The 22,280-nt window shown below is 50.2% G+C and overlaps 1 protein-coding gene across 1 annotated transcript; it reads left to right on the forward strand.

Annotated features, from left to right (window-relative positions):
- The first annotated feature begins 295 nt into the window (after window positions 1-295).
- Window positions 296-20,388, forward strand: LOC125747639 (ephrin type-A receptor 2-like). The gene is made up of 17 exons (XM_049023048.1): window positions 296-456; window positions 2,251-2,318; window positions 4,454-5,105; window positions 13,516-13,671; window positions 13,785-14,120; window positions 14,219-14,346; window positions 14,467-14,644; window positions 14,727-14,826; window positions 15,447-15,502; window positions 15,592-15,717; window positions 16,001-16,186; window positions 16,381-16,442; window positions 16,549-16,758; window positions 16,874-17,023; window positions 17,228-17,421; window positions 17,597-17,752; window positions 19,169-20,388. Exons 1-17 carry the CDS (start codon window positions 375-377, stop codon window positions 19,275-19,277), a joined length of 2,949 nt encoding a protein of 982 aa, XP_048879005.1. The 5' UTR covers window positions 296-374; the 3' UTR covers window positions 19,278-20,388.
- The last annotated feature ends 1,892 nt before the right edge of the window (window positions 20,389-22,280 follow it).

Here is a 22,280-nt window from a genome sequence, read left to right on the forward strand (position 1 = left end):
TTTTTCATAGGCTTGTCTGTGGTGTAAATGAAAGAAACGTGCCGTGGTTATAGTCAAAAGAAAATCGCGCAATTTTTGTCCGTGTTAAAGAAAAAAAAGACTTTTTTTAGAATTCCTAAGGTAACAAATGCTCATGAAATATCAGCATTAGAGGTAAGGGCCAATAGACCCTCAGCTACAGGTAGTTTCAGTGTCATTTACCGCGAGCCGACCCCGCCCTCGTTACATATATGGAATTTCTCCACATTCCAATGGGCGTGGCTAATGACGCATTTATTCCTGAATGAGACTTCGCCTTTAGAAGTTGGGCTCCTGGGTTAGAGCTGGACGGGGAGCACGGTCCAAAAAGACAGTCATTTATAATTGTTTCCATCATGGTTTCCCTCTGGATTAAACGTTGTTTGTTTACATGTGTATTTATTAGTCGCGTATTTATAAGTTTGCAAACCAGGGAAGGTAAGCGCAAATTCTTAATTTTATAATTATTTGAAAGGTAGCTCCATGCCGGAAAACTCATACTGGGTTACCGCATGGAATGGTTTTGATGTTTTAAAGGTTGACTTTTCTTGTGATGTTACAACGACTTTATTTTTCGAAATTTGGTTGTGAATTTAATGTAAAATTCTAACTACAACACAAATATTTATCATTATTGTAACCACTGTAAACTTGTTGAAAATGTTGCATGCAGCTAGTATCGATAGTTTCAAGAACGAGTTCTATATATTTTGGGTAGATTTTTTTTTATTTACATGTTGATCTACAAGAAAAGACGGAATTTCAACGTTAATTTTTTAAAGTTCTGTCAAAGTTCTGACGCGTTAGCTGAAACCGCTGTGGCGAAATCGAAATATCCGTCAGAGTTGAAGAATTTCATTTTTAAAATGAAAATATAACAGATGATACTTTCTGATCGAAGTGCGCAATAATTTTGCACATAAAACTGTACTGCAACTCTTGACTGTAACTATGTTTACTGTGTCGGTCGAATTATATTAAACTTTTTTTCGAGCAGGTGAAATGTTCACTCCGACATGCATTAAATTATCTGTGAGTTAATACTTTTCTAATACTTAGACCGTTTTAGAGAAGTGTGGCTTGATGTTTCGCTTAAAAATAGGAAATAGAAAACGTATTAATTAAAAGTCTAATTGCGCTGGTTGCGCAAAAGGTGCTTTTTTGGTTTATGGCAGGAATAAAATGACGGAGTGAAAAATGGTTCGTGTGAGATTTTGTATCCGAAAATTGCTTCATAATGCAGGAGGCATGGGGGTGAGGCTTATCAGTTCATTAGTCTTTACATTATTTGCTTTGAGAGGGCAGTGGCCACCGGATGTCCATTTTTGCTATCAGTGATTTTAAGGGACGATACGCAGCCTCGGCTTTTGCATGTCACCGAAATAACCGGGACTCCCATAACTACCGTCACTCCTTCGCTGTCTTGCAGTTTAACATATTGGTATGACATTTGCACATTATTTTAAATGTAAAAAATGTGTAACTCGATGTAAAAAGAGTTTTATAAAAATACTCCCCCCAGTTTAATAAACAAATGAATAGGGAGAAATATTGTAACAACTGGGAACCTTGCAAATAGTTTAAATAAATATTCCGTTTTCTGTACATTCCAGTCGCGGGCCTCCGACTCCACGTGTTGCGCAGTAATAATAAATCTCCACAGTCTTCTGTATTTATAAGTTTATTGGATCCTTATCTGCTGCTTCAAAGTCTTTGTGTAAAAGACAACCCTACCCCTTCCCATGACCAAGACGCCACTGCCTGCTGGCCCATGTTAACAGAGTATTCACTTGTTTTTTTTTTAATAATACTCCTTTCCTTGTAACAGCTCTTTATAACGTGTATGCAATGGATTCATCTTTCTGGAGTGAGTTCTAGTCCCAACAATGGGGAACCTTTGTTTACGTTCCAGCTGAACACGGTCTGGTCTTAATAACCACAAACGTAAAGGGCGTTTTTGGCCAGACGCATTTTAAGGACAGGGATCTGGGTACAGGCCTCGTGCGACCATGCTTTGGACAGTGTTGAATGCGAACCCTTTCCCCTTCCTAGCGGTGTGGCACAGGTGATCGGATTTCATGTCGTTATTTCAAGTCACTGATGGACAGGTTAATTATCCGGAAAATGGTGGCATGTGACAAAGAATCTGAGCTGTTGGGAAGGGTTTTTAGCAGCGTCCTTGTTCGTATAGGCATACTTTATTATAACCCTTGCATGGATTTTCTTTTACAGAAGTGCTGCTGGACATGAAGGCTCTCGGGGGAGAGCTGGGATGGCTGACCTCGCCCAGCGAGCAGGGGGTGAGCCCACATCAGTCGCCGTTCATGTTTTTGCTGCTTTTGTGGTGCCCTGTGTGCAGTCACAGGGTGAACAAGGGCTCTGTCCATTACCCTCCAACACCTTCTTCATGCGCTCTTACCCGGTTGGTCATGGTTGCGCTCTTACCCGGTTGGTCATGGTATCGCAGCATGTCCTACTCCTCGGGCTTTTATTATCAGAGGATGTGGAGTGTAGAGTCACGTGTAGCTGGAAGGAAGCACTTTTAATGCTGCTGGTGTAATTTATGTTATAAAATATGCTTACCCACGCCAGTCTGCTGGCCTTATCTAAGCGGGTTAAAGCTTGTTTGTCATTGTAAAAGTTTGGACAAAAGGTCCAGGGAGTCACAGAGGAGCAAGAGGCTGGGAGACGGAGGGAGCTCTGCCGGGGCATGTCTGATGGGGGTGTCTGATACGGGTGTCACAGGGCAGGAGAGCAGGGGCTCATTTCTACTGTGTCTGCGAAGTATGAAGCAGAAAGCTGGTTGGCGTGGACAGGCACAGATATTTTAATCGTTATTTATTATTTTATTATTGCAATTGAAAGTGTAATCCTGTTTAGAAATCCTTAAAAATCGTCTTGCCTTCAAGGACGTAGCTAACAGCACCGCTGGCTTTGCTGTAAATGGTGACTCTTTTGCGTTTTAGCTGAAGCTCTCGGTTAATTGTTCAGGGCCTCGTAGCACGGAGATAAGACCACTTTTGAGTCCAGGCACTGCCTCTTCGTAATCCAGGCGTAATCCTGGTGGACTGTTTCTCTCTGCCACTGCTTGCTGTGGATCAAAGTTTGGGGGGGGGGTGCTTTTGCTACTTGAGACTGAAGGACCCCCCCCCCCCCCCCTTCCCCCCACAGATACACATACACAGTCCCCTGGGGCTGTCAACACCAACTGCCCCTGAGAATGTGTGCTTAAATGTTTAGTAGGAGAGAACACTTTGAGTGTTGCCTCTGTGGTGCTGGGGGGGGGGGGGGGGGCTGGGTATTAGGCGGCAAAAGGGGTAGAGTGGACTCTCTTGTTTTAAAAAAGTGAAGTGTTAGTGTTTCGTGCTCAGCTCTAGGGGGCCCAGTTTCCTTGTGCTTGGGGAATACGTTTATTCTTCAATGAATCTCTCCTTTACTACAGTTCAACGTAGTTAGGATTGTGCCGATTCTTTTCACAATTCTCCTGTGCGAAGTGCTGCAGTCCAGCAGCTGCGGAGTGTTTAACCTTCCTGTGTTATGTTACACGTCTCCTTTGCTGGGGTTCTGCATGCTCCTCTAAGGGGAATCGCTGTGCGGATTTGAAAAAATAAACAGTAGAATGTAAACGATGGAAAAACGGGCCGAAGGGAAGATGAAAGAATGGTGGGTTTCCTTTGCTGTGTGCTGTGGGGTTTTTTGGTTAATGTCACTTGCTTCCAAACATTTGTCCTTCAAATCCGGGCATTCCTGCATCTCCCACGATGAGGTGGCTGCATTATTGTAAATGATCGGACTTGTTGCTGTTTAATTGCGTCTCTTAAACCTGGAAGAAGTTTACTTGTCAGCATGTTTTTATTTATTTTCTCAAAATGCCTGCTCCATTGCGCCCGGTTTTTATTGGTCTTTGCTCTAATGAGCGTATAAAATGCAGTTTAAAAGGCCCAGTGGTTTAATCTTCTCTGTGTTTTATTGTGGCAGTAGCATGCTATGCGTCGAACCCTCCACGCCATCGCGGGGGGGTGGGGGGGGGGGGAGGCTTACAGTCAAACCCCACACGTAGAGCCCGTATTTCTCGAGCCTCCTCATGCGCGTCTAGACCTCCTACCTCTGAGCGAGACACGTGCATCTTCCTTTCTACTCTTTGTGAAGCTTGCCTGTGTCTTTTTATTTCTTCTCCATGTCTTCCGCGCTCTGGGTGGTGTGTAACTGTGTGAGTCAGTGCTGTGCGTCATCGGAAGGTTATTGGTTCGGATCCTGGGTCCGGCATGGTGATGTCTCTTTTGGGTCCCAGAGCAAAACCCTTAAGCCCAATTGCTTTGACTCTGCTCTCTGATCCTGACTTGTACATCACTTTGTACTGTTAAGTAAATAACGTAAATATACCCCCCCCCCCATGTGTCCTGTGAGGTTGACCCTTCTGTTTCTCTCCACTCAGTGGGAGATCGTACAGACGGTAGTGAACAGTTCCCTGTTGTACACCTACTCCGTCTGCAATGTGGAATCCACGGACCAGGACAACTGGCTGCGCACCACCTTCATCCAGCGGCGGGCGGCGGTGGCGGCGCGCGTCCTGGTGGAGCTCCGCTTTGTTGTGCGCGACTGCAGCTCCTTCGGTGGCGCCTCGCTCACCTGCAAGGAGACCTTCAACCTGCATGTGGCCGAGGCCGATGCTGATGTCGGCACCAACTTCCGCAAGAGCCAGTTCCGCAAGGTGGCCACCATCGCGCCCGACGAGATCACGGCCCACGGCGAGCTGCGCGTCAACACGGAGACGCGGGCGCTGGGCCCGCTTTCCCGCAGCGGCTTCTACCTGGCCTTCCAGGACCCGGGCGCCTGCGTGGCCCTGCTCTCCGTCAGGGTCTACTACAAGACATGCACGGCCACCGTGCAGAGCCTGGCCATCTTCCCCGAGACTGTGGCCGGGGGGGACAGCCAGGCCCTGACCGAGGTCACTGGCAAGTGCGTGGACAATGCTGCCAGCCAGGACCCCCCGCGGATCTACTGCACCTCCGAGGGCGGCTGGGTGGTCCCAGTCGGGCAGTGCCAGTGTCTGCCTGGATACGAGGCCGTCGGAGAGTCCTGCCAAGGTAGGAGCCTGAAGGCTCGCAGCAGTTTGTAAATGATGGATTACACGCCACCCTCACCCCCCCCCCCCCACCCTTTGAGGTCACATCTGTTATTTTAGCGACTGGCTCCCCCAGTGGTGGGTCCAGTTTCCATTGTAGGTTGCATCAGGTGGGTTGATGCAAGGTGCTAAAATTACAGACTTTATGAGAAATGTCCAAGATGTGTGTGTTTGTTTGTGTGTTGTGTGTTTATGTGTGTGTTTGTGTGTGTGTCAGTATATGTATGACGTCAGTAGGAATTTTTTAAAATATAATTTTGGTAAGAAATTGAAAAAATAGTCCAGATGAGGTTTTGTAAACTAAAATACCCATGAAATGTATTGAAAGTGAAGAAGACTTGCCACCGTGGTGTTCAGACATTAGTAACGATTATACTAATTATACAGATTATAAATATATTTTGTAACGATCTTGTATAATGAGTGAGAAAAATCAGAGTGCATAGTTTGATGATTAGCAACAGGTAGCTTCACAAGAAGTTTATTGTGCAGAACCTGGTGACATGCATGGGAATTCAGAGGGTGTTGCATTTTCTGAGTTCTCGGATTTCCTTCTCAGATCCAACTCTGCGAGCTTGCGATACTATTCATCTATTTGGCGTCATTGTTGCCACGAAACCATGACAACGGGCACCACATCCTCTGCAGTTGATTGACGCTGAACGAGATAGGAGAGCATTGTTGCGCTATCGTTTGTTTTATCGTAAGGCTGATTCACAGGTGCCTCTTTTCCCTTATGGGTGCGCCTTTAACTTGCCTCTCAATAGCCCCTCCCTCCTTCAGTTACTTTTTGACGGAATCCTGTCTGTCCTCTGAGCCACCAAGCCGGCACCACTCATGGTGTGAAGCGGCACAGTGGTGCACGCGTGTGCGTGTGCGTGTGCGAGGTGCCGGCTTCTCGGGCCATGTTGGGACGTGTTCTCTCCGCGGCCACACCCCTTCTTCACTTCTCGGTGGTCCCTTGGGATGACTTGAGGAACACACCTCAGGTGAGAAGGTGCAGTGTAGCACCGGGCCAGATGATGCCATGGTGCATCAGTTGGGCGGTTGTGGGGGGGAGGGGGGTGTAGTTGAATGGGTACGGAAATGGAGTCAAAAGTGAGCTGGTGAAACTGTGCCAGGCAGGATGGTGTGTCACTCATGCAGGAACATCCCTGATAAGCTCTGAGTTACGAGATATGCGGCACGACATGCCCCGCCCTCCACTGCAAACGTGTCACTGGAGCGGTGAAAGTGTGACAGGATCCTTTCCAAGTGTGAGTGTGGATGGGTGTAGAGTGTCTCATTTTTGCCCACTGGCCACTAGTGGAAGCAGCAGAGGGGTTGGGGGGGGCTGATTCATCGGGGGGGCTGGCGTGCATGTGGTGAGTGGCTCAGACAGTCATTAAGCTGGGTGTGTTAGCCTTCCCCTGCGGTAAGTGCCGCTTTCGTTCTCTGTCATCTCCACCGCCGCTACCACCCGCCCCCTCCGGGTGAGGACAGAGTGGAAGGAGGGAGCCCCCCCCCACCCCCCCACACCCCGTCCTCCATCTCTGTTCCTGGTGCGGGAATGACGACTTTCTAAATGTCTCATCCGATGGCCGCGATGACGGAACTGGGCGTTTAAGGAAAATGGTGAATTTGTGTCTATCAGTCCCAAGTAAGGAAAAACTAACATTGCTCACAATGAGCTTCTTTGGGAGAAAAAATGACCAGGTTAGACAGCTATGCTCCAACTTACGAAATTCCCACTGAGTCATGTGACATTTGTCTTTCGGCCAGTGCTGCACGACTTGGGAGTGATGATTACCATGAACTCCCAGAATTGGGGATTATGGTTGATGACAAATGTTGGCGACTTCCAGAAGCTATTAAGCTGATACGCCATGACCCCCCCCCCCTTCCTTGGTGGTATGGCTTAATGGGAGCATTGTCTTGCAGCGTGGGGGGGTTACTTAGCTGAGGTGAACTCCTCTGCTGGGGGAGGGTGTAGAGCGGATGGTTTAGGGAGGGGTACAGTCAGGAACAGGTCCCAGCACCTTCGTTACTGTCTGTCAGGGCCCTCCCCGGCAGGTGTAATTAATACTACACACGGATTACCTTCACCGTTACTCCGACGGATTAATTAACGTCTGAGAGGATGCATGCTGGGTAAAACAAGATGGCCTCCCTACTCTATTCCAGTGACGATTGTGAGAGAACCGCCCCCCCCCCCCCCCCCCCCCATCCTTGGTCTCAGGGGTGGCCGTCGAATCCTGCCCTCTCTGTAATTAGGAAGTGGCCGTGGGTAAAGCCTGCTGGGATGGGAGGAGAGGGAGAGAGGGAGTGGGTAACCAAGAGCGCTGCCATGCTGGGCGGCTGGGGGCAGCAGAGGCAACCCGAGGGAATGTTGTGGCTCTGAACAGCCGAAAGATGAACCGCCCCCCCTGAGGATTCTCGCCGTGGGTGAGGGTACAGAGGCGAAGGCGTAGATGAGAGCTGGCAGCATGACTGCCTGTCCTCTTAATCTATAACCTTCTTACCTGTAGGCACTTTTTTTAAAGATAACACCCCTCCACACGCAGAGACACACACCTCCATTATTGCTGGGTTTAGGAATGTTGTGGGCGTTTTGGCGGGAGGTATGAGACAAAAAAAGGGAGGGAACAAAGGAGTCAAGCCAGCTAAGGAAAGAGGGAAAAAAAACGAGTAGGATTTTCGGGAAGGCGGCACAAAGGGGACCGAACATAAGTTAAGGATTATTTATGGAGCACTGTCTCACATGGTTTATTATGCAATAGGGAATGTTCATCAGAGTGTGGGGGGGGGATTTGGTAAGTATTAACGATAACCAGGATTACGGTCATGGGGATTTTTACGGGATCGCGGGCCTGGTGACTGGCTGACATCACCTGCCGACACGCTGCCCCGCCTTGTTCGGATTCTTGCCGTGTTACTAACCGGGATTTTTGCGGGTCCCCTCACAGAAGCATGTCTAGCCACAGTCCGCGGGGCTTCCCAGCCGGTCAGCGGCTTTGCTCGGCGACAGAGCGCTAAAGCCTTTGAGTCCCTCTGAGAAGCCGTAGAAATGCAATAAAGTAGAAAATCGCTGCCGTAATTAGTGGCCCAACTGAAATTATACTTATTTGTAAATCATAGTTTCAACTGTATGTCAGGCAGTAATGGGATCTACGACTTGTGCAGAGAAGCAGTTTGTTGTGCCTGGTCTGTAGTAACCGAGGCTGTTTCCCATCTTCTAGAAGATTCCATTCCTCGTTGTGAGAGCTTTGGGTGGCCCTGCGTGGGATCCTGACTGACCCTGGTCTGGGTATATTGGGACTCCCATATTGGTCCGTAGCTTTTTGGGGCTTCTCTGAAATCATGGGCAAGCATCACTTCAGACTCCACACCCCCCCCGAGGTAGCCGCAGGAATGTACCTGTGCGTCAGACTGAGAAGTCGGGATGGAGTAACTGTGCCCGGCTGTGCTGAGGCTCTGTTACTGGACATGTGGTCCGGCTTCGGCATTCTCCCCAGCTTCCGGCAGGATATTCGTTGTCTAATCCCACCCCCCCAATGTTCAGCCAGCCTCTGCTCTGAGACAATAGCACTGGCCTTTCTTGGCATGGATTCACTCTGTTATCTTCTATTTTCATAAATTTGTTTGCCTAGTGGACCCCCCCCCCAGTCCCCGCTGTTCCCTTTGCAGGCATGTGTTTCAGGAACCCTGTGATGATACAGAAGAAAAAGATAAGAGAACCGGAGTTACTTTCCTTCTGTGGGGTTTTCCAGGAACAGCAGAATTATTAGCCAAGCATTTTTACTTTTCATTTTAAAAATCCACTAGAGCTGTGTTTCCCAATCTGGTCCTTGGGCATCCATAGCAGTCCACATTTTTACTCCCTCCCAGCTCACGGTACGGAGCAAAAATGGAGACTTGGGAAACAGTGCACTAGAGAACTGAATTTGGATGTGTGAGATTATCCTCTGAAGCGATTCGCGCTCAGCAGGGTATAATGTTTCTCGATTGATACCCATGGATTACCTGTGGTGTTTGAACTGCAGCTCAAAAGAAGAGGCCCATTATGTGATATCATTTTCGGATATGAGCGGGGACTGTGTAGCATGTGATATGGGATAGAAGACCCCGGTACGTCGGAGAACGAGAGTCTGTACACGTTAACCCGATTAGCTTGTGACCGGGGTGCAGACACATTACTGTAAAGCAGCTGGACTTGTGACATGGTTATGACCTTCCTAACCCCACCACGTCCCCGCTTGTTGTGAATTGTGACAACTCTGTGGCCGGAATATTCTGGAAAGCCGAAGCTGCTTCAGGTGTTTCCCGTGGGTCATGATGACGGAGTCGTGTCGTCGGCATCCAGTGACTGCAGGCAGGGCCTTGTGATTATGGAGCGTCACAATTTGTTGATTTAATGATCTGTCTTATGCCCCCACCCACCATAACTGGCCCGTCTGCCCCTCCGTAGGAGCTGCTGATGAATGCCCCCTCACCCCTTCACTGTTATCTGTCTGTGGGGTAACTGGACTGACCTGAAGATAAAACAGCGAATTGCAAATGGATTACGCGCCTATCGTCCCCCTTTAATCCCCTGTGATTTAACGCTGATGTGGACCTTGTCATTTTCCGCTTTGTTTATTTAGTCTTTCTGTTTCTGGCCGCTCTGGTTAATGTTGACCTCTTGCCCCCCAACTCTGGAGCTGCTGGCGGATGTCCCTACCCCCTCTCTCCCCCGTCTTCTTGACCGTGGGCCCCCAGATCTCCTCGCGCATGGTGGCGGTTTCAGCACCATGAAGTTATGGAACTTCTGTTGAGTGAACCGTCAACCTCCCCCTCTCCTCCCCCCAACTCCCCCCACTGCCCACCCAGGATCCAGTCTTAATTTGGTTGCGCCCAGTTCCTCCCCCTCCGCATACCTCTTAAAAGCTGTCAAATTGGCACCCCAACCCCCAGCGCCCCCTCCCAGTGTGGCCCTCCCGCCCCAGCGGGTCGCAGAAACACAATGGACTCCTCCGGTAAACAGTGTTCAAAACCTGAAGCTCCCAAAGACCTCCTCCCCCTACCCCCACCTGGCCAATGTCTCTGAGAAAGAAAGGATAGGGAGGGGGGGGTGGTGAGGCGTACGAGACCAGGATTTTAAGGTTCTTGCCAAATGTTCTTCAGAATATTTTCTGTTGATTAACAGGTACGAATCATCTATATAACAAGAGATTTTTGTCTATTAGCTGTACAACAAATGGCATGAATTTCAAGTGGGCAGGTTCACATGTTTAGGTGATGTGTTTCTGTTGTTTGTACGCTTTCGCTCGTGATGTGAGTCCTTTTGAAGAACCCACCAGTTGTGTTCCTCCTGCCCTGCTCCCGTGCACCTTCTCCATGAGCTGCAGCGGCATCAGGCGATGACGCAGCTGGCTTTACTTACATGAATGGCGTCCTGGGTCTTTGCAGTTGACCCACCGGTGGAGGTTTAATACCAGATCAAATTGGCCTGGTTGCCTAAACCGCTTAGCCTGTCCCTGACGTGCCTGTGTTGCTGGCAGACTGCCGTGTATTTTTGTTTCTTTGAGCCTTAATTAATTAGCACACGTTATCTGTGAGGCCAGTCTCCCTGGTGCCTCCGTCGCGCGATGCCATGTGGCTCGTGACAGGAAGTGAGGCTCTGCCTGTCCTGGTTGTAGCTTCCTGTTTCCTCGGATGGGCCAAGGACGGGGTGCCACGTGCGAATTCCTCAAATATCTTTTGGTAATAGGACAAGGTTCTATTTTTTTTAATAAGGTTCCGAACGCTCTGGAAACGTCCGGCGCATTCCGCCAGACCACGTGCCACTCGGTGAGGCTGCCAGCTGCTTTCTCCTGTTTCCGGGATGTGTGCCGACGGCCCACTTTTTTTCCGTTTACCCGTGTCGGCTTCAGTTGTCCCGTGTGAGCACAGGTGCCACTGAGTGGGGGTGGGGGGAGGATCGAGGGGGTCGGGGAGGGTGCAGGGGCAGCAGGATACGGGCCAGCAGCTGTTCTTCCGCTCACCCCTCTGGGCTCCTCGATGAATGGGGCAATTCTCTCGCTCCTCTGCCCCGGTCGCCCCCTCCATCCATACTCAGCTCCTCTAAACACATTGTGTTAATGAGCCGCCCCCATTGTAGCCCCCCCCCCTTTAGAAACGCATACTTGCAGGGAAGGGGAACTGAAATAAGGATGCGTTGAAAAGTCTTTGCATATATATAAATATATATATATATATATATTTTTTTTTTGCCTGATGCTTGGTGACAGCCCCTTCGCCCCCCCATCCCACACAGTTTATCCCCCCCTGTGGAGTGAGGGCAGTTTATGTTTCAGAGGAGCCGTCCCAGAGGGTTCTGCGGGCGACTTCCTCTGAGTACGTAGACCCTTGTCTTCCAAGAACGCTGCAGACTGGCAGGATCCTTCCAAAACAAACACAATCGACGGCACGTGTCTCACTTTTACAAGTCTTCCTCTTTGAATTTATGGTATGCTCTGTGCCCCCCCCAGGTTTGCCTCACTGCACTTGGTGTGTCTCTTCCAAGCCTCACCAAGGTGTTCAGACCTGTTTCATTCTTCAGTATCATACCTGACTCGAGGCAAGGGGGGGGGGGGGGGGGGGGGAGAATCTGCTCATGCTTTCGACATGCAGTCTGATGTCAGGAATTCCACACATTTTTAAATTTCATTTACTGCCCCCCCTTCACACACGAACACACACACATTCTCTGCGGTAGCTGCCCTTTTGTCCCACATGCTCTCGATCTTCCGCCTTGTCTCCCGGGCACCGTGATGGACCCCTAAATTGAAACTTTTTTGTGTTTTGTGGGCCTCTCACTGGAGGAGACAGGACCTTCCGGCACCCACCTCCCCTTCCGGCACCAACCCCCCCTTCCGGCACCAACCCCCCCTTCCGGCAGGCCCCACAATGAGCCGTCCCACCCTCGGCCGGCTCCCAATGGCACAGCAGCATTCCTGCCACCGCACTGAGCGGGACGCATCTCTCTGTTTGTTGATTTGTTTGTTTGGATTGTCCCACAGCCTATTGCCTCTTCTTCAGTTTCAAGTGAAACGAAGTAATTGGATGCGGAGAAAGATGAGGCGGGGGTGGGGTGGCTGAGAGAGGAGGGCGGTCCGGTCGGGGGTTGAGGGTGTAAGAGCGGGAGTAGAAAAAGGAGGAATGGGGGGAAGATTGAAGGGGAAGACGGGTCTGTTGTGTCGGGGGTCATGGCGCACAGTGGGACGGAGTGGGGATGGGGTCCGACCCGGCCCGGCAGAGAGGGCTCCACTCAAAGCGCCGCCCAGGGGTTCTTTCAGGCGCCGCGAAGCCGTGTCGTCCCTTCCTCCTTTTCTTCTCGTCGTCTTCTTCTCTCTTTGTGTCATGCTGCATTGTTTACCAAACTCCTAATCCCTGCAGACTTAGACGGGTAATACCAAATCAAATTTACCCCCCCTGCTCCCCAATAAAGGATGTAAGCACTTTCCCACAGTCCCTCTGTCTTCTGGGGTCACCCCGAACCGGCCCCACGGTGATGTTTTATGAGTAGATGTGCCAAGCCGGGGGAATTTAAATTGTAAAACTAACTCTCGTGTTCATAAAAAGAAAGAAAAAAAAATTACGCAGATTTATGCAGCTGGTTTAGTGAGTTTGCGGAGTGCTGTGGGGCTTTGTCTGCTGCCGGAATGTGTTCTCTCTCCAAGATCATAACTGTTGATAAGATTGGGTTTATACATTTTTAACCCCCCTCCCCCTTGGTGGATCTGTGAGTCCTTGGGCTGGCTGACTTGGCGACCCCCCCCCCCCTTTTGATGTGGAAATGGAATCCCTCTCTGTGAGGTGACTTCTCTGGTGTTTTTGTGGAGTGCTGCCTTGTCAGGGGGCTGGGGGTGGGTGGGATACGGCCACATGCTCCCACACTCGCTGGAAACTTTATTAGGTGCACCAATTAGGACAGGTCAGGATGCACTTTGGCCTCCAAGGTAGACGAGTGTGTTCAAAGAAGCCTCTCCACACACCACTGTTGTACTGAGCTGTTATTTTTGCAACTTGCGGCCTTCCTGGTAGCTTTAGCGGGTCTGACCGTTCTCCTCAGACCTCTCGCAGGTATTTTTGGCTGCAGAAATGTCATCGACCGCATGTTTTTGATCATCGGACCAACTCTAGACAACGTAGTGCATGAAAATCCCAGATCGGTGGCTGTTTCTGAGATGTCGAAACCACCGTGTATGAGGCCTACAGTCACAGAGCATTGAAAAGGCATTGTAGCCATTCTAGTGCAGAGCCGGTGACTCGCGTGTTTGGCTACCGCCACTCGGTTTGTGTGAATGAGCAAGTGAACGTGTGGAGGTCGCAGGTCGCATTTAATGCATTGATGTCTGTCTGTACCCCCGCAGCCTGCCAGACCGGCTTCTTCAAGGCATTGCAGTCAGACGACAAGTGTGAGCCTTGCCCCAAGAATACGGCGTCATCTCGGCCAGGCTCCCGCCTTTGCCCCTGCCTGGATGGCTTTTTCCGTGCCCTTCAAGACCTGGATACCCAGCCATGTTCCGGTGAGTTCCACCTCCTGCCTCCTTTGGTCAGGGGGTATTGGGGGGGGGGGGGTCGTTGTCCCAGCCAGCCCATTGACTCACCAACCTCGTGGCGATGCCCTCTTAACCCACAGCCCCCCCCTCGGCACCGCGGCACCTGGAGGCCGTGACCCTGGAGTCAGTGGTGGGAAAGATGGAGCTGTCATGGAGTCCCCCAGCAGAGACAGGTGGCCGAGACGACGTGACCTATACCGTGTCATGCGAGCGCTGCGATGGAGCCGCCTGCCAGCCCTGCGGGGAGCGCGTGCGTTTCGAGCCACCTGCAGCTGCCCTGCGGGATCCCCACGTTACCGTCAGCGAGCTGGAGCCCCACCTCAACTACACCTTCATGGTGGAGGCCCGCAGTGGCGTGTCGCAGTTCAGCCCCCAGAGAGCGACAAGCAGCCTCACCACTGCCCTGCGCTACACAGGTATGTGTCCCTCCCCACCTCACCTCACCCCACCATCTGCATTGCGCGTTGTATGCTGGTCCTCTAACCGAGACCCCCCTTTTTTCTGTTCCTTCCAGACCCCCCCAAGGTGACATCCATGAGGCTGGACGAGCGGGGCAGCACCAGCTTGTCCCTGTCGTGGGCTGTGTCACGGCGAGCCCACCCCCATGCTGCCCACCGCTATGAGCTCATGTTCCGCAAGAAGGTGAGGGGGGGGGCATATCAAGTTAGGCGGGGCATATCGAGATTCGAACAGTAGCATGTTAAAAGCCTCTCGGTGGTTATCCTAGCTGTCAATAAAAATATTTGCCCCCCCCCCAAACAGGAGAACAACAGCGAGAATGATGTTACCACCTACACCGTGCTGGTCCTGGAGAAGAGCTCAGTGCAGATCAGCGACCTGGCCCCAGGCACCGTCTACGTGTTCCGTGTCCAGGCCCTGAGCCCCCTGGGGACCCCGGGCGTCTACAGCATGGAACACGAGTTTGAGACGTTGCCAGAAGGTAGGTGGTGTTGGGGGTGCGGTTCGGTGGATGTGCCTGCAAAGGCCGATATGTGACCCCCGCCTGCCATCATGCCCCGCAGTGAAGGACAAGCCGGATAACAGCGTGACGGCCATCGTGGGAGCCTCGGTGGGAACCACCATTCTCCTCATCACTGTAGCCGTGGTCGTGCTATGTCACCGGTGAGGAACTCCCCCCCCCCCAACCCCCCAGCTCTCATCCTGCCACCATCCTGCCCCTTCTGTACCGTTTCGTCACAATCCCGATTCTTGGGTTAGGGGATTGCACAGATGAAGAGGTAGAGTAGAAAGACCCCCCCCCCTTCTGGCCCAGTTCCCCTGTGCCAGTCCTGCCAAGGCATCCCGTCACACATAGGTGGTGCCGCCAGGTTCACTGCACTGTCCTGTGGCAGCCCTAAGGTTGCTGCTGGTACCCGGCCAAGGCCTACGGGGCTCTGACCCGGGGGAAGCAGAACCTGCCTGCTGCTTGTCCTTTACAATCACCTACAGTGTATTGATAGTTTTCTAGAAAACACTTATCGAAAGCAATAGGCTAGTATATAGTCTTTAAATAGCTGCATAGGGCCTCCCTTTTGAACTGTAGATCCTCTTTTGGGTTTCAGCTGGATCCCAAATGTGTTGCCACTTCTTTGTTCATTATAGTAATTAAAAATTAAGTTGTGCGTGTGCAGTGTCCTGGTCCTTTCCATGTTTGTGTGACTTCCCTTCCTCATTCCAAAGGTCTGCTTTTCAGGCACATTAGCCTCTGTCTGTGTGAACTAATGAACCTTCTCGCTGGATAGGAGGAAGAACCATTCTACCAGACAAGAGCCAGAGGACACATACTTCTCCAGCTCAGGTAGGTCTCCACAGCTGCTTGCACTGTGTCCCCGTTCTGCTTCCTTGTCAGTGATTCCCATCAACAACTCCTCGTCCACCCCTTCTCAGAGCAACTGAAGCCCCTGAAGGCTTACGTGGATCCCCATACCTATGAGGACCCCAACATTGCCATCCACAAATATGCCTGCGAGATCCAAGCGAGCCACATCACCAAGCAGAAGGTCATCGGGGCAGGTGAGAGGCTAGTGCTTGTGGTTACTGTCTTCTGGATGCTGTATTTGCAATCAGATACAAGGCTTGATGGTTAAACGGGAACTCACGAACAAGGACATCATGTATGCCTGACGTGGAAAGTAGGATAAGATGCTTTTGGTTGCACAGTCAACATTTCATATTTGCTACAGGATTGAAACCAAAGCTTTTTGACGATAATGTCATCCGGAGGGGGGGGGAGAAGGAGTGTGGCTCAGTAGTGTTCTGTAATGTAACATCGGTCCATGACCTTCTTGCCCTCTAGGGGAGTTCGGAGAGGTGTACCGTGGGGTGCTGAAGGTGCCGGGCCGCAAGGAGACGCCGGTGGCCATCAAGACCCTGAAGCCGGGCTACACGGAGAAGCAGAGACAGGAGTTCCTGAGCGAGGCCAGCATCATGGGCCAGTTTAGCCATCAGAACATCATCCGCCTGGAGGGAGTCGTCACCAAGTGTACGTGCGCCATTGTGGTCCTCTTACTGAAAAGCCCGTCCCCATGCTGACCTGCAGCCCTCATCACAACCCTCCCTGCAACCCATGTCGCATGTTGCAAACCAGGTTTTGGGTGTGAGGACTTGCTCTTCTGCCTGCTCTCTGCTGCTCAGTCAATTTAACATGCTGAACATCTTCTTCCTTCTTGTTTTTAGTCAAACATGCCATGATCGTGACAGAGTATATGGAAAACGGCGCCCTGGACAGCTACCTGAGGGTAGGCGCTCTTGTGTCTACTTGGTGATGAGTTCGTTTGATACAAAGGAGGGGTTCCTGAGCTCAAGCTCTAACATGAAACTCTTGTGGGCCAATGTTGTTGGCAGGACCATGATGGCGAGATGACGTCTTACCAGTTGGTGGGTATGCTGCGAGGCATTGCGGCTGGCATGAAGTACCTCGCCGAGATGAGCTACGTGCACCGGGACCTGGCCGCCCGCAACATCCTAGTCAACAGCAGCCAGGAATGCAAGGTGTCTGACTTTGGGCTGTCGCGGGTGCTGGAGGACGACGCTGAGGGCACCTACACCACCAGTGTGAGTTGGGGGTTCCAGTGAAGCTGTGTCCAATCTTTGTACTTCATTAGCCTCTTAAAACGGGTTCTGTGTGGCAAATGTGTCTTATAATGGTTCCTATTCCTCGGCACCATAGGGAGGAAAAATCCCCATCCGCTGGACGGCCCCAGAGGCCATTGCCTATAGGAAGTTCACCTCTGCCAGTGACGTCTGGAGCTTTGGAATTGTCATGTGGGAGGTCATGGCCTTCGGAGAACGGCCGTACTGGGATATGAGCAACCAGGAGGTGAGAGGAGCTGCCTGCACTCGCCTGCGAAGGCTTTTGGATGAAGTTGCTTTCTTGGGGGGGGGGGGGGGGGGGGAGTAGAAGCTGTCACGCATTTCTATAATTAACTCCTCCCCACCCATTAACTCCTCTAAAGCGTGTGGTTAGTCTGCAAGGTCAGATCTCCATGCCAGCATTACTACTTCTTCTTCCTTGCCGACTCAGGTAATGAAGGCCATCAACGAGGGATTCCGTCTGCCAGCGCCTATGGACTGCCCCTCGGCCGTCAACCAGCTGATGCTCCAGTGCTGGCTCCAGGACCGCTCCAAGCGGCCACGCTTCGCTGACATCGTCAGCCTGCTGGACAAGTTGCTGAGGTGTCCCGAGTCCCTCAAGACCATCGCTGACTTTGACCCCCGGTAAGACGTCTAACCATAGCATTGATTGACAGGAATTGCAGGGTGGCCAGGGTTGATGTAGGGCAGAAAAAGGTGCTAGCACCTTAACAGGGTGCCATTTCTGTGTAGCAATGCTTGTCTCTTCGGTAAGTAACCAGGAACTTACCATGATTCCCATCTGCTATCCCCCCACCAGTGTATCCATACGGCTACCCAGTACAAGCGGGTGTGATGGCTCCCCCTTCAGGTCGGTGTCGGAGTGGCTGGAGTCTATCAAGATGAGCCAGTACAGTGAAAACTTTACTTGTGCTGGCATCACTACCATGGAGCAGGTCCTGCAGATGAAGAACGAGTGAGTAGACAGAGTCCCTCTGACCAGCCCTACATATATCACATCACAGTCAGGTTCTGCCCACTTAAAAGAAGCCTAAAATTAAACAAGAAGAGCAGAAACACCGAAAACACCAACAAAGGCTTGATAATGGAGCAGATGGAACTTTGTGAAGCCCGTTCCTCCGTAAACTGGCAGTGACAATTTACCTCCGCAGTGTCATTTGCACCAAAAAATGCGACCAAAACGTATTTTTCCCTTATATTCCCAGTTTGTTTTCTGTCACTGAACTCCAGCACAGATAGAGCAGAATTCTATGAAAAGCTACCGTAGGCTGTACCATCCCGTTCCACCGTGCCACGGAATAATCGTTATTTGTCCTTAATATGCGTATTTATTCGCTGGTTGGCTTCCTTGTTTGCTTAAATTCAGGGATTTTATTTTAACGTTTAAAACGCTGCTCGGGTCTCCGTTCAAACATGCAGGCAGAAATAAAATGCAGCGCAGAGGCGGTCAAACGTGCTGGAAACTGCGACCGAGAGCGAGAGTGTCGGCACATTGGGGGCTGTGTGGGGTGGCCTGGCCAGGCTTGCCTGTGGTTAGCCTCCAAGCCCATCCTCTCTCACCCCCCCCCCCAATCCCAGGCCCCCACCACCCCATTGTCTACATAAAAGTGCCTCTTTGGAGTGGGGGAGTGGTGAAGCATGGGGAGTTGTTGCCCTCTGGGTGGAAGAGCCCCAGTGATTTCTTCGGCATAGATTTTCTTTATTTTTTTTATAGTAGTGATGGGAAATTAGGGTGGAGCCGGGAGCCAAGGCCAAAACGAAGGAAAGCAAACAAAAGGGAGGAACATAAAGTCTTTGAAGTGTCATTTTTATAGTTTGTGTGTGTGTGTGAGTGTGTGTGTGTGTGTATATTTTTTTTAATAGATTCCATATTGCCCCCACTGTCATCTGGTAGCACTCTAAGCCCAGAAAGTATTTACAAGCCTTCCTGCCTCTGCTGCTCGCCAGACAACTGAGATTCATTGCTGTACTGGAGCGTGCTCGTTAAGTAATTAAGATCCTAATTAAAGACATAACGAGGGCCTGGCTGGCGTGTGTCGGTACATCTTCATTGGGCCATGTGCTTGCGTGTGGCACAGTTAATGCGCAAATGGGTGGGGGGGGATACTTTTGCCTCCCGCCTTTTATTTGGTAATTACACTCCTCCCACGCTTCCCTCCATTCCCATGTACTGATTTATTTTTTTATCGCCCCTTTATTTCCCCCCTTTTTTGAAACCCCCCCCCCCCCCCGCTCTCGCTCTTGTTCGCCGTTACAAGTCTGTGAGTTAATTCTGCGCTTTGTGGGCGCGAGTTCGATGTGCCACGCCCGGCCCACCATGGCCTGACTCTGCAGGACGAGTGCTGACCACGCGCCCCCCCTCTTTCCACAGGGACATCCGGAACGTCGGGGTGCGGCTCCCCGGTCACCTCAAGAGAATCGCCTACAGTATCTTGGGCCTCAAGGACCAGACCAGCTCCCTTAGCGTCTTCGCGGTGTGACCCTCCTCGGCAAATGGACTGCCCCATCCAACTGGGCTCTGCCAAACTGGGTCCACTGGGTCGACTGACCAAACCGGCCTTGGGCTGGACAGCCCCCACCTCTCAGCCCCCCCCCCCCCCACAAACTGGTGGCTGGGCGGGTGAAACACAAAGTTTGACTGAAGGGCAAACCAGCCACTAAATTCTGTACCCGGGAAGCCAAATTCTAGAAACTTTCCTAGGAATGGAGATTGAGAAATGTGGGAGTGAAAGAAAAGAAGAACAATCTGAACTCCTTTACTGTTTCAGTCGAATTCATTACTGTTCCTACCTTGAATTTCTAAAGCCGATTCCATTATGATTTTTTTATATGTATATACACATATGAGCGAAATGTAGTTACTGAACATTTGCTATGTACGCTTAGCTCTGACTGAGATCCAGAGTCTTATGGTGCCTTGCTCGGCCACCGAGGCGCTGACGGATGACAATCCGCCTGGAGGATTTCACCTCCCCCACTCCCCCCGGGGCATTCTGCGAGGAGCCTCCCGCCTGCCCAAATAAGCTCAGAGCCCTGACCGTGTAGAGACTGAGACGGGCACAGAGAAGATCTGTGGGGAAGACTTAGGGAAAAACCCGGACTCTCCCTGGAGGTCCTCAAAGAGTGCTGTGTGATGCCCTCTGCGTTGCCAAGAGACTGAAGAACTGGACTCTTCCCACAATAACTCTACCCCCCCACCCTTTTTCCCAAGCACTTAAATCCATGGAGATGTTAGCAGTTGGCTACTGGGCTGTTTGGCATGAACTTGTTCTGTTTCTGAGTTATTGTTCAGGTTAATTCTGTTCCCTATTCCACACTGCAATTTCTGCTCATACAAAACTCACAAATTAATGCAAAGCAGCTCTCTGAGGGCCTCTTCATTCCTAACGCTGTTTTCATCATTGAACGTTTCAGAAAACGACTGGGTAGTGTAAGAATTCAGTTTTTCCCTTTCTCCAAATTCTTAAATTGGCTGTTTCTTAAACATTATTTAATATTTATTTTGTTGCTTTTTTAATTTATTTTAAAAATGAGACCTGCTTGTATATGTATGTTTAGTTTCAATAAAATCTTTGTTATAGATACAAATAAGCGGTTGTATAATTTTGGCTTTTGAATGTCATTTATAGGTGTCATTTAGATTTTATGGGATGATTAATTTGAAGAGGGGTAATTTACTGATAATCATTTAACATACGAAATTTGGATATGATGATGCCCTCTTCAGTAAATACAGGAGCCCTAATGATTTAATACTTACTATTCATGTCACAGCTGGTGTTGAGTTTATTCTTAGAGTGTGTGGTGAACCACTTGCCAAACTGAGGATGTACAGGGCACAAGGCAGGGGACACCCTGAATGGGCTGCCAGTCCATCACAGGGCACAAGGCAGGGGACACTCTGGATGGGATGCCAGTCCATCACAGGGCACAAGGCAGGGGACACTCTGGATGGGATGCCAGTCCATCGCAGGGCACAAGGCAGGGGACACTCTGGATGGGATGCCAGTCCATCACAGGGCACAAGGCAGGGGACACTCTGGATGGGGTGCCAGTCCATTGCTGGTTAACCAGGAAGGGCTATATATAGAAATCACTAATTAATTCTCCCTTGTTTCTTTTGAATGTGTGAGAAAACGGGGAGATGGTGCAGACTGGACCTTCACAGAGTGGCCGGTGGGAATAAGGGTCTGTATCCTGGGGATGTAGGACAGCAGAGCTACCCAGAGTCAGCCACCACCGCCTGGAGCGTAAACGTGCTGTAAATGCCATTTGCTGATAGGAATAGCTGACGTGGAAGGAAATGGACTTGGGTAGAAGGCGATGCTGACCCCTGAGCCAGAATCTCACTCTGCTTCAAACTGTCCTGCTATGGGGTAACGCTTTAGTTTAAGGTCAGCTCTATTGACGAACTGTTACTAAACGTTTGATATTATTTTATTAAATAAAATTATTAAATTCAATTTAGAAATGCATTGTAATGATATCTTACCCCTATTTCCCAGAGCGGAGAATCTCAATCTATGGGTTGCGACCCAAGTTTGGGTCGCGGCAAGTTCTAAAAAGGTCGCGAGGCAGAGTTGGAAATTTAAGCATTTTAAAAACAGCAAGCTCCTTTGCTGATACACGATCAGATTTCCCAGCTCCAGTCATAAAAGTAACCTATATAAACAGGTAGTCGGTCCGCAAATGCTTAGTGCACAGAATTATCGATGCTTAATTAAAAATTCACTGGCATATCGAGTCAGATTTGTGCGATAGGTAATGATTGTTGTAGATTGCAGAATGCACTGCGTGCTTGATCACAGTAGCGACTGAGCTGGCGTAGGAAAAATCGGGCCGCGGTGCAAAAAGGTTGAGATCCACTGTCCCAGTGTATTTACTAAAGAGCGTGTAAATGTTCAGTTGTAACTCATTACTCAGTATGTTTACTAACCCATTGTTTTATATGTGCAAGTGATTTACAGGCTGTTTTGTAAATACCAGGTGCAAGATATCACTTTAATATATATGAATTCTGTGAATGATTCTTTCAATCTACTAATATATTATCGAAGTTGCAACCATCACGTGTCCTGCTGAAATCAAATGATTCTATTGGTTTAGGCGCAACTTCTTTGCAGAAGATTGAATTCTACACTTAAAAATATGGTGAGGAACTCGCATGATGGAAATCGTGAATTTCCAATATTATGAGAACAATTTTTTTCTTTGAAAATAGTTGACATGTTCTGATCAATGCTGTCTTCTATGCAAATCTTGTTCCAAAAAATATTTGAATCAGTGGTAGTTAAGGGAGAAAAATCGGTTCCACACCACTCAATTCGCTTTATCCTGCTGTTCTCTGAATCGTCCTTGATCCCTCCGGCCATATACACCGATGCTACGGCGTGTTTCGCGGCCCGAGCGCCCCCGGCCGCGCTGTCCGAGTCTCACATGCCATGCAGCCAGTCCTGTTCGCCCATACCGTCTCCTGTCCGCGC

Source organism: Brienomyrus brachyistius, chromosome 8 (assembly GCF_023856365.1).
Source record: "Brienomyrus brachyistius isolate T26 chromosome 8, BBRACH_0.4, whole genome shotgun sequence".
Classification (NCBI taxonomy): Eukaryota; Metazoa; Chordata; class Actinopteri; order Osteoglossiformes; family Mormyridae; genus Brienomyrus; species Brienomyrus brachyistius.